Source organism: Onychostoma macrolepis, chromosome 02, assembly GCF_012432095.1.
Source record: "Onychostoma macrolepis isolate SWU-2019 chromosome 02, ASM1243209v1, whole genome shotgun sequence".
NCBI classification, from domain to species: Eukaryota; Metazoa; Chordata; class Actinopteri; order Cypriniformes; family Cyprinidae; genus Onychostoma; species Onychostoma macrolepis.
Genome location: NC_081156.1, coordinates 3,218,146 through 3,230,577, shown reverse-complemented (window position 1 = coordinate 3,230,577; position 12,432 = coordinate 3,218,146). Strand labels below are relative to the sequence as shown.

Sequence of the window (12,432 nt, the reverse complement as noted above, 5' to 3'; positions counted from 1 at the left end):
TGTGTCTGAATAGAAGCAATTCCCTGCATCTATATTCCAACATCTGCTGTAAAGACTGCCCAGAGTAGAAGCTGTTATAGCGGCTAAGGAAGAACCAACTCCAGATTAATGCCAATGGCTTTAAAACAAGCGCATATGGATGTGATGTTCAAGTGTACTGCAGACTAATTTTCCCAATCAGTATTGTTGTCTTGTTTTCAATTAAAAATATATGTACATCCTCAAGATATAGTTCAAAAGTTTGGGGACGGTAAGGGTTTAATGCTTTCTTATGCTTACACATGTTGCATTTGTTTGATTAGAAATACAGTAAACAATAATATTGTGAAATATTATTACCATTTAACATAATATTTTACTATTTTACTATAATTTAAAATATTATTTATTTATTTGATGGCTTTGGTCTTTAGTGTCATATGATGCTTCAGAAATCATTCTAATATGCTGCTTAATAAACATTTCCTATTATCAACGTTGAAAACAGTTGTGCTGCTTAATATTTTTGTGGAAACCATGATAACTTTTGTTCTGAACAGAAGTGTTTTAAATCTTATACTGAATAAATCTTTGGTGAATAAAAGTTTCTTAAAAAAAAAAAAAAAAAAATATATATATATATATATATATATATATATATATATATATATATATATATATATAATTGACCCCAAACATTCGGACAGTGGTGTAAATTTGTAATAATCATATTCATAATCATTATTTTATTATTGTTGTTTTTGTTGTAAAAAATAATTTTTCTTATACCTTCAGCAAATAATTTTTTATCTTGCTTCAAGTATAAATATAACCATATTTAGTGAGGTTTATGCTTAACACAAGAAAAAAAGGGCATAGAAAAATGTGAACAATTACCTAACACTATTTAGTTTCTCCAGTAAATGTATTTAGTTATTTTTATTTTTTTAATGGAAAACAAGACAAAAATACAAAATGATTTTTGCATTGTCCACATACTTTTGGTCATGAATCGTACATATCATGAGAACATCAAGTATGACTGAAGCATGAACAACAGAAGCTAAAGTCAAAAATACATTGAAAAGTGAAAGTGCCATTTCTTGACCAGCTCTGGTTTATGTCACATGGTGAACAAAATCAATACAGAAGCCAGAAAATGACGATTCTGGGTCAGCACTCAGAGAAACTGAGCTGACATCAATTGTTTTAATGAACAGGTTGGCCAGAGGAGTGAGCAGTATCTCATCAAAGTGCTCCAGCACTGGCGCCTGCTTCCCGTGCTGTGTATCAGTCTCATATTATCATGCTGTATATAATTCTCTCTCCACACAGCCAGTGCATCCATCTTTTTCTCCAGGGAAAAAACTGTGACGGTGCTCAAACTTTGTCGCAGTGCTGGTCAAACATGCACAGTGGTGCATTAGAAGAGAAAGGCTGTTCGGGCTGAGCTGCCAGATGATGTCTGAAATGCAAGCTGATACGAAAACTTGTTACGTACAGTATCGGCGATTATGAATGTTCTTGATATACATGCAAAAAGAGTGCATGCTTAGTTTGATGGGGGAAAAAACTGGATGTCTCGAAGCAGTAGGGGAGTCCCAAGGGTGCTGCATTGTCTGCTGGTTTATATGATGCTACGACACTTAGCTACAGTAGCTGATCAAATTAACCTGCTGATCTGACAACAGAGATGGCGTAGCTTCATCTCATGGGAATTCAGGATACTGACAGGTGGTGGACAGGAGTGTCATTTTTAAATAAGCAAATAAGGCATAAAAAATGAAGGATTGGTTGCTTTGCACAGTCAACATATGCTACACTTCATACAGGCACAGTCTTGACATCTGAATTCACTCATTCTGAATCGTTCCTCAAGTCTTTTGTCAACAGCAGACCTAGATATCGTAAGCAATGCTGTGTTATTGTCATGGCACGTAACAACAGAATATCGCTTTGTGTTCTACAATCTCAGATCAACAAATGCCTATGTATTCTTTTGTTCAGGGAATAAATAAAAAATGGGGAAAAATAAGTTCCTGAATGACCCATTAACCTGCTCAAAGGATGCTTTCAATGTTACATTTCCAAAGGGATGTCAGCGGTGTTGTGAAAAATGTTTACGATTTTGGGCTAATGATTTTTGTAGGTTTTTTATGAAAGTAAAAAGTTTGACAGTGACTGTTTTCCTAAGATCTGTTTCAGTCCAATGCTTGTCTATGAGACAAGAATAACCATAATATTATAATAAAAATAACCATAAAATAATAATATATGAAACCAGAGCTGGAAGATATATCAAATTTTCACAATTATGTTGCAGGAAATATAAAAATAAGCAGCAATAAGTTAATGTGATTTTTCATTTGGCTATTAAGTTTCCTAAAGTCTGTGTCAAACTCAAGTATGAGAATGTTTAATCTGATTTAGTAGCATTACTAAAGTCTAAACTTCATTAGAGTTTGTAAATTCAATTAATTTTTGTTAATTAGTTCATTCAAAATTCTGATTCAGCTATTGTTTGCACAGAATGTAGTTCTTTTGTACAGTTTTGCTAGGTAAAAAAACTAGGTATATCGGTTTAGATTAATTGAATTTGCATTAATCATTTGAATTAAATTGGCTATAATGGCTATTTACAAACACAATATACTGTTTGTAAAAATAATGCTTCAGATAAATTATTATAATGTTTATCCCCGGTTTCACAGACAAGGCTTAAGCCTAGTCCTAGACTAAAATGTAAATCTGAGCTGTTTCAACCAAAGAAACTTGCACTGACTGATCTTAAAACATGCTTTTGTTTTATCTAAAGATGCACACCAGTAATGTTTTTTTTCTATGGCATGTTTATAAAAATTGAACTATGGCCTAATTCGGGCTTAGGCTAAGCCCTGTCTATGAAACTGGGCCTAAGTATCATTATTCCTTGGGTTTATGTAGGGTAAAATTCCTGTACTTTACTTCTTTGCATTAATCCTTTTAAATCTAAGGAGCAACAATGGATGTTTAGTTGAAATCATTTATAAGTGAAAAAAGCAGTCTAAAAATAGGGTAGTTGAACTTGTAAAAAACTCTCTAAACTTCCACTTTCTTTGTGTCTTTAAATGCAAAAATTCTAGCCCCATTTAAGAGCAAATATATAAATAAAAATGTATAGAAAATACAATCAAAAAGCTGAAAAGTATGGAAATACAGTATAACTTTATAAATAATTTGGTATATCGGCCAGCCCTAAAGTGAGCCCATTTAAAGTAATGAAAGCTAAAACAAGGATGTGATGTTCTTTGTAGATCTCTTCTGCAAAAGGTGTGCCTCTGGAAAACATACACTACTTGATTATCCAGATGAGAATAAAATGAGAACATGCAAAATCCACTATTTGATCACTACCAGGATCAACACGAGTTTCATTAGAAACCTCTCCTCATGGTCACGATGGGATACTTACTTCACTCAGACAACTGCCATTTGAAATCACATTTGGAATGATTTGTTTGGCTAATGTTTTGTGAGTATTACTTTACAATGCAGGAGGGACGAGCCAACAGAGCTGTAGTATCAAGGGATATTCTGAACGAATGGAAGTTTTGGTCATGACAGCTGCCACTCTGGGCTGAAAAACTTGATGGGGTGCGTCTTAGCCCACTTTGCAAAAACAGCCTTCTCTGTAATGAACCGGTGGCCACCATAAGGGGCGCTCTCGTGCAAGAGGTATTCGGCACATTCGTCACGACTTCCTGCTTCATAGTAGTGGTACGGCACCTTCCTGTAGCCTTCTGATCTAAAATTTAAAAATTAAATAAATGTTACTTTGTTATTCCATCACAATAAATCATACTTGCTCATCAATGCCATTTTCAGTATATTTTAAAAGGCATTTGCAATTTATTTCATTTCCGCATCACATATTTCTGAGTGAAACCAAATGAAAAAATAAAAATAAACACTGGAAAACAGAAAAACAAGGATTTTTTTTTTCCCTCTGTAATGCACTGATGAATTGTGCACAATAAAGACTGGGAAGCCTGTAGCAGTTTTGATGTTGTTGGAGCTTTAACCCATTGCTACTTTTTATTCAAAGATTGAGTGCTCTGAGTCCGTAAGGAGCATTCCTGTGGAGAAATGGAAGCTCAGAAGGCATTTTTTCCTGATTCAATTTTTCTCTCCCAGTAGCACCTGTTGAATTTTAATTACAAGAGATCCAGCGAGGTCAATTGCAACAACAGCTCAGCACATTATGCTAAAATAGATACTTCCCAGCTGAACTGCCTTTCATCAAAATGACTTTGTTGTAGCCACTGTTTTCTCATTTGCCAGTCTTTTCAGGTGACTGGGAGTTGCTGTGAAATGAAAATTGCTCATTGTTTTGAAAGGGAGAGCAGAATGAATAAATGGCTGGGAAAACAGATTATAATAGCTACTTTACAAACACGCTAATCACATCATTGCATGCATTGCTTACGTCTATCACGTTGCAATTGATCTTACACCATGGTCTATCTAAATATTTGATTCTGATTGTGCGTTAAAATGTAGATAAAACAACCATAGAAATTAACCAAATTAACAGTTACTTTTACGCATTCAGTACGGTCAGTGGTGGACAGTAATGAAGACTGATTGTGGGCCCCTAAATATTTTAGGCTGTAAGGATCTTTGAAATCATATGTATATGGACATGTACTGAAGTGATATGGATAAGTAATGTGGTCAAGACCTGCGTGGAATAACTTTAGCCAAATGAAAATAATTACACACCTTAGAACATTCCTTCAACCAATTCATGCATTCAACAGCCCCGTAGTAAAAAATAGTTAAATGCACACATAGCTGTGGATTGTGCCTTACATGGCTATAGAGTATTTCTACAATGACAAGGTAATTGAAAACGTTTGGTTTTGTGTTTTTTGATGCTACAGCCACACCGCTAGGTGTCAGTATTAATTATTACATATCGGTAAACAAACAAAGGCTGCTTTTAGTAGGCACTTCGTTTGAATAAGTAATTACTTTGTGACTTCGTTAAAAAAGTACCTTCTATACAGTATAAACGTGTAGTATGAATTTACATACATACATACATACTACATTCGCCATGGTGTCATTGTCACGTGACCTACAGTGACAATTGCGTCACTTCACTGTCATTTACAAATTCTCTCCTGTGGCTGGTTTTTAGACCTTTAGTTTATTCAACATGGTTTTCCTGTGTTATGTTCCTGTTTCCTTTGTTCCCGATTCTCATTTGTTGCCATGGAGGCTAATTATGTTAAATATAACACCTGTTTATATATTATATATATAATAAATATACACCTTTTTCGTGATTTACCTCTTGTTGTCATCCATATCAAATGTGCACTTTAGAACTGAACCAGAAGTAGTAGGTCATCTACGAAGTTTTCAGCTACTGTTGAATACTGTGGATACTATTCTTTTCACATACTGTTTTTTTTTTTACATACTACACTGTGTTGAGCCAACTTAAAACTTAAAATAACAAGTTGAGCAAATTAAAAAATCTGCTGAAGTTGGTTGCCTTAACATTTTATGTTGGCTCAACTTTTTTTTTTTACAGTGTATCTACCTTTTTCTTCCCGTAAAAATGGGCGCGGCCATTTGTAAATTCTATGGGTCTGGCTTCCGGTCTCATCTGCATCCAGCTATTTTTAGCTGTACAAAACATTGTATTATCTTAATTATGAACACACTGGTTTGTAGTGCAAACAGTTGCACGTTGCACGTTGTTATTCTTCTCGTTATTTCCCTAGAGCGGCTAATAAACCGGAAGTCTCACCCATAGGCTTACTTATATTGAATAAAAAGGTGGATATAGTATGCAGTTTTGGAAAAAAAACACTCCTTATGTTTAATTTTGTAGCCTGTGCCCTCCGAAGGTCACATTTGTTGGCTGCGTGCTTCATCCAAGATGTGTCATTTCAGAAAAGTAATTATTGAGGCATAAATTATTGTCTCTTTTACTTTGGAATGTAATGGGTACATTTCTAAAATGAGACAGTTTCAATGACGCATGCGACAGACAAATGCATCCTCCGGAGGACACAGCCTTCATAATGAGACGCTACTGAGTACACCTTCAAATTAATGAACCGAATATAAAAGACATACCTGATCACTAAATGAAACTGAATTTAGCGCTACTTTTATCATGCAGCATCGTGTTCTGACATTTTTTTGGTGTTCAATGTATGCTAAAACATATTGCAACAATACATGGTCTAAAATTATAACTAGTGAAGAATTTTGAAGCAAAGACTTTTGCATGTACGTCTGTATTATGGCAGGGTGGACATGTCCAACAATATTTAAAGAAGCCCACAGCTCTGCACTGTATCAGCTCAGCTGTGCTATTTCACTCTGGAAACAGGTGAAGCTTCTTTAAAGCCCATTGTCAAGTGATAGATTGCATGTCAGTCTTACTTGCAGTAAGTGTCATTGATCATGCCGTAGACTCGGATCTCCTTGCACATGTCCATGGCCAGAATGAGTGTGAACCAACCGGTGCTGAGATACGACCCTGACTGAATCCTGCCAACATAAAATCATAATGTCATGTCAACACACATTTGAGTGATCTATATTCAAATAATCTACAATATAGCTCCCAAAATACTGTAATATCTCTTTCAAAAGAAAAATAAAGCACCTATGTGTAGAACATAAACCAAGTGAACCTTATAGTGAGGACTGACAACACAGAAGCTGCTGTATACAGAACCAAAGTATCTCTCTTCACAGGTAAGAAATAATTAGTTTGTGTGAAATTCTCAAAATCAGAAATAAGTTGAAGTAGCATCACATTTTAAGTGCACATGTGCTCCCTTGACTTGTATCAAAGCACATTTACAGACTCAGTACCTCCATCACACAGTCTTGATGCTTATGTTCCCTGCAACTCTCCCCCGCAGGGCTCAGGAAAATGGTCAATCATCAAGACATATTAGAGCACGTGGCCATTTAGAGAAGCTATTGGCACCTGTGGAAAAATCCATTTCCCAGGCGCTTTGTAAAGAACACCGATTTCATCAGAAAGAGCAGACCTGCTTTCAAAGTACAGGCATTAATTCCCAGCCATCAACCTTCCTCTGCTCTGTGCAGCTTTAAATTGCCATTCATACAGTTTCTGAGACAATGTTCAACTGAACACAACACCCCTTAATGACGGCTTCTCTGGTAGCTGGAAAAACCTAAAGGGGTAAAAATTCAGTCATTATTTGCTTCAAACCCCCATGCTGTTATTTTTTGTGTGGTGCACAAAAGGAGAAATTTGAAAGAATGTTCATGCATCTTTTGAAAACCTCAAGCAAATTCAATAAAGGAAAACATCACAAAAATAGTGCATACAACCTGTGTGCTATATTCCATGTATTCAGAAGCAATAAGCTGAAGTTTAAAGGAATACTTCACCCAAAAATGAAAATATGCTGTTAATTTAAGTATATGGGGCAAGACACTGGAATAAACTTTCAAATAAACACTATTTGGAATATATAGCCACAAGCCAACATTATACAATGCCACTAGTGTGATAGAATTGCTTACCAACCTTGCGGAAATGGAGAAGCACTGCTATTCTTTACCTAATTGATTTATCTAAACAGCTCATTTTTAATGGTGCGGTTCTGCTGACTAACACAGCTGAACAGTGCTTCCCTAAGATGTTTTAAACTATTTCTTCCCTTGGGATGAGTTTTTCATTTAGCCAGAGGAGAATGGTAGAGTTGCCTAGCACTCTTTGGCTGCGTCAATTTATCTTTGTGAGGGAACTAAGTACGGCCATTATTACCTGACACATTAAAGAAGACAGACAGTTCCTCCAAGCTAAGGTTGTGTTTACTTTCATTTCGGCAAGATCTATTAATAACCCTGAGGCTGTCAGCAGGTTGCTAGTAAATGATAGGCCTGTAGTAAGTGCACCAGCTCCTGTTCTTAAGTGGTTTTACCTGGTCAGCACAACTTCAATTTATCCAGCAGCAGCTAATGCTGCGGTACATGTTTTTAGTAGGACTGTCAAGTCAATACAATTTTTTTAAGCTAATAAATTACATGATGTGCTGATTAATTAATTAATTCTTTATGAATGGGTCACTGAATTTTTGGCTGAATAATTTGTTAAAAACCACAGATTCGTTCAATAACAAAATACCGCTGTGTTGGTCAGAGATGCACAATATTGCATCTAAAATTTAACACACACTGTAAAAAAAAAAAGTTGAGCCAACTTAAAATTAAGGCAACCAGCTTCAGCAGATTTTTGAGTTTTCTCAACTTGTCGTTTTAAGTTTATACAACAAAAATTTGAGAATCTCCCACAAAATTAAGTTGAGCAAACTCAACTTTTTTTTTTTTTACAGTGCAATATCATATCATATTTAGTGAACTGTTTTATCTCTATCAAATTTACAATTGTGCAGATATTCGGGAAAAAAAACATCTCTTGTTTGTGTGATATTGATATACCATATCATATACAAATTGCGTACAAACTCATACAGGGACATTTTTTGCTCTCATGTCTTGAATTTTATAGGGGCGTCAATAAAAGGTTTGTATTCAAATGTCATGATGCTTCAATTAGAATATGCTGAACGAAGAATTAAGATTTCTAGGTAATAATAATGACTAATACGGAGCCCTTTACAGGACATTGTGGTGGGAAAAATTCGGGGTGAATGAAAAAAATTCAGGGTGGGAGGAAAAATTTTTTTTCAAATGTTTTGCGTTCTCTCGCAAAACTTTTGCATTCCCTCGAGAAACTTTGCGTTCCTTCGCAAAATGTTTGCGTTCTCTCGCAAAGACATTTGCGTTCTCTCTCAAAACTTTTGCGTTCTCTCGCAAAACCATTTGAGTTCGGACAAACGCTTCCTGTTTACTTTGCAGCTTGCAGTGGTTATAGCTCGTATGTTCACAATGGAGCGGTTCATAGAGTTTTATTTTGAACTTGCACTCAAAGTAATACAGTCAGTGCTTATGTCGAAGCACGGTTTTGGGACATTCTAAAACGCTTAATGTGGCTTAATGTTTTAAAACAGTGACATTGGAGGACTAGATTTGATAATAATAAATCCTGATAAAAATTATTAGGCTAACATTAATAACCTTATTAATAATATTCCTATTAATAAAGCAGAATATGAACGCAACGCCCTGCACGTTAAGCCTTTTCTTCCCCATAGAAAACGCTTAAGGTAGGCTATAATGAAAGGTTCACAATGGGGCGGTTCATAGAGTTTTTATTTTGAACTTTGATTCAAGTATAAAGAAATACAGTCAGTCAGTGGTTAGTTCAAGGCACGGTTTTGGGACATTCTAAAACGCTTTAATGTGGCTTTAAACAGTGACATTAGGACCAAATTCGATAATAATAAATACTAATAAAATTGTTAGGTTTATATTAATAACCTTATAAATAATATTACTATTAATAAAGAAGAATAGCCCAGAATATGAATGCAACGGATTTGGTATTTTTAAATCACCGTTTTCATTATAGCCTACCTTTTATAGCCTACGTTTTATGGGGGAGAAAAAGCTTAGGCTACGTGCAGGGCGTTGCGTTCATATTCTGGGCTATTCTGCTTAGTAATATTATTAATAAGGTTATTAATATTAGCCTAATAATTGTATCAGCTTTTATTATTATCGAATTTGGTCCTCCAAGTCACTGTTTTAAAACATTAAGCCACATTAAGCGTTTTATTATGTCCCAAAACCGTGCCTTGAACTAAGCACTGACTTATTAATTTATTTGAGTCCAAGTTCAAAATAAAATTCTATGAACCGCTCATTGTGAACATACGAGCTATAACCACTGCAAGCTGCAAAGTAAACAGGAAGCGTTTGTCCGAACTCAAATGGTTTTGCGAGAGAACGCAAAAGTTTTGCGAGGGAACGCAAATATCTTTGCGAGAGAATGCAAATATCTTTGCGAGGGAACGCAAAGTTTCTCGAGGGAACGCAAAAGTTTTGCGAGAGAACGCAAAACATTTGAAAAAAAAAATTCCCTCCCACCCTGAATTTTTTCCATTCACCCCGAATTTTTCCCACCACAATGTCCTGTAAAGGGCTCCGTAGACTAACACTGAATGTTGTTCCTCACACAATTTTATTGTATGACTTTATAAAGCAAAAAGTCCCAAAATGCTGTGATTTACAGTGAATTCATATTAGGTAATGGGCGTTGTTATAGGCACAATGCAGAGCTGCATGAACATGTCTTGTCTTTTTTCAAAGTAAAAGCAATATTTATTTAGAATATAAGTATATTTTTTCACTTAAAAAAAACAAACAAACAAACAAAAAAACTGCCAGACAAAATACACTGCCATTAAGGGATCAAAAAAAAAAAAAAAAAGAAAATTGTTAATATTTAATGCCGTGTTGCTTCTTGAAGAATTTTTTTTTTTTCAAAGATTTCTTTTCAATCTATTTATCTATTTTAACCTGAAAATGAGGGATAGTCCACCCCAAAAATGTACAAGAAAAAATACCTTTGGAACACAAAAAGAAAAAAAAAAAAACGTTTTGAAGAATGTTAGTTTTTGTTGTTTCTCAGCTCACTGAATTTTATTGCATGGGCAAAAACAGACAAATGTATTCTTTAAAAAAAGGGGGTATTTTCACTGGAGCAACTTAACCATGAGTCAATTCAATTAAAAAGAAATACATGATAATAATGAGAATGAATTGTGTTTTATTCATGTCTCAATGGGTTTTGCGAGACCATTAATAATCTCTCAAAGGTGATCTTGTGGACCACTGGTTAAGGTGATCTCTGCAAATTGTAACAAGGTAAGATATCTTTTGCTTGTTTGATTCAGTTAAAATACATGCTCAGACGCTTCCTGTAAGTTTTAATTGTTACCCTGAGGTGTGGATTTCATATTATTTTTCCACTGTTTTCTGCTTAAACCTAAAAGTGCCATCTCTTTATCTGAATTTTAGGTCAAATATGGAGCCATTAATGCTACCGTAATTTCTGTATAGATCTGTGATAAAATAATATTGTGTACTGCTGTAAAACCTTTTTAAATAACACTGTATCTGTACAGAAAATGAAGTGAATGAACAGGTGAATTTAAATTAAGTTATGAGCAACATTCCTGTAAAATAAAATGCAGTAGGGGCCAAATCACAACAAGAACAATAACTAAAACAATAAGTTGTGTTGTAAGTTCTCTTGCATTTAATTTCTCTTTCATTTAAGAATCATGTAGAATATAAATGAAAAACAATGTTTTTTTTTCATACTTAAGATTTAGTGTAACAAAGATTTAGGCCATAGTTCAATTAGGATTTTAAAGTAATTTTTATAGACATACCTTAGAAAAAACATTACTGGTGTGCATCTTGAGACAAAACAAGGGCACTGACATATTTCAAGATCAATCAGTACAAGTTTCTTTCAGTTAAAAACAGCTCAGACTTACATTTTAGACAGGGACTAGGCTTAAGCCTTGTCTGTGAAACCGGGAGAGAGATAGTAGTATGCTTTGTGTCCAAATTTTTGATTTATTGCCCCCTCATAAAGATAAGACCCCCACCCCTCCCACCCACCCAAACTGGACACCTGTTTGTCCGCCCCCACCCATCTAAATGAGCATCTGTTTTTACTGTCCAGTGATCCTAAGGTATTTATGAATGTTTTGGGAACCGTGTTTTTGTGTGGGCCATTGAAGACTATTATGTGTTTAAACTTTAAATTGTGAAACTGTGTTAAACGGGATAAAGGGAAGTTTTTATTAGAGTTTTTCACGCACACATATCAACAAAAAAACATCAAACATATACGTAAAATGAGCAACGACTTGCTAGCGTTGTTCTAACCAACTCTAACTAGTTTAAAAACGTTTTAAGTTAAATAAAAAGAAGTGTACGTGTTTGTTTATTTAAAACAAACAAAACACCTTAGTTAAAACAATAGCATAACATTACAAGCTAAATAATGTCGACTCATCTTCTAAAACAAAAAAAAAGCATACTTTACAACGTTCTATCATTACAGATTAAAAGGTAGCTTTTCTCACAAGTTACAGCAAATAGCTCTGACTTATCTTACCCGTCTTCTAAAACAGAAAAAAGCATCAGACACGTTCGTTAAGTAAAAAGTCAAAATCTTGTTACAAGTTAGGAAATAAAAGAAAGAGAAAAAATAACTGCGATGTAAAATAAAGAAAGAAAAAAAGAAAAAGAGCAGACTATCTTACGCAGCCTCCGGCAGATAACCGCACACTAGCGCGTCAAAACTCAGAATGCGTTTACGCCGCTGAATCCAGACCACGCCTTCCGCCACCCCCCTAACAGCGTGAGGAGAGACCGATGCAAAGATTTAAAAGAATTAAAGTAATGTTTTAACATTAGAACGAACATTATTTTAATAAATCTTTAGCATTTCTTAATTAATTAAACAATTCGGCACGCATCCTAAAG

General features: G+C 34.8%; 1 protein-coding gene across 4 annotated transcripts in view; it reads right to left on the bottom strand.

Moving 5' to 3' along the window:
* Positions 1–672: 672 nt before the first annotated feature.
* The window catches only part of st6galnac3 (ST6 (alpha-N-acetyl-neuraminyl-2,3-beta-galactosyl-1,3)-N-acetylgalactosaminide alpha-2,6-sialyltransferase 3), a 139,906-nt gene continuing 128,146 nt past the window's right edge, over positions 673–12,432 (bottom strand). For 3 of the 4 annotated variants that reach the window (XM_058797925.1, XM_058797934.1, XM_058797891.1), the window contains exons 4-5: positions 6,424–6,531; positions 673–3,763 (exon numbers count right to left, since the gene is read on the bottom strand). In XM_058797925.1, the coding sequence (XP_058653908.1) occupies positions 3,574–3,763; positions 6,424–6,531 (298 nt within the window). In that variant the 3' untranslated portion in view covers positions 673–3,573. The remainder of the gene's footprint in view (positions 3,764–6,423; positions 6,532–12,432) is intronic. The other variant, XM_058797900.1, reaches the window with a different exon arrangement.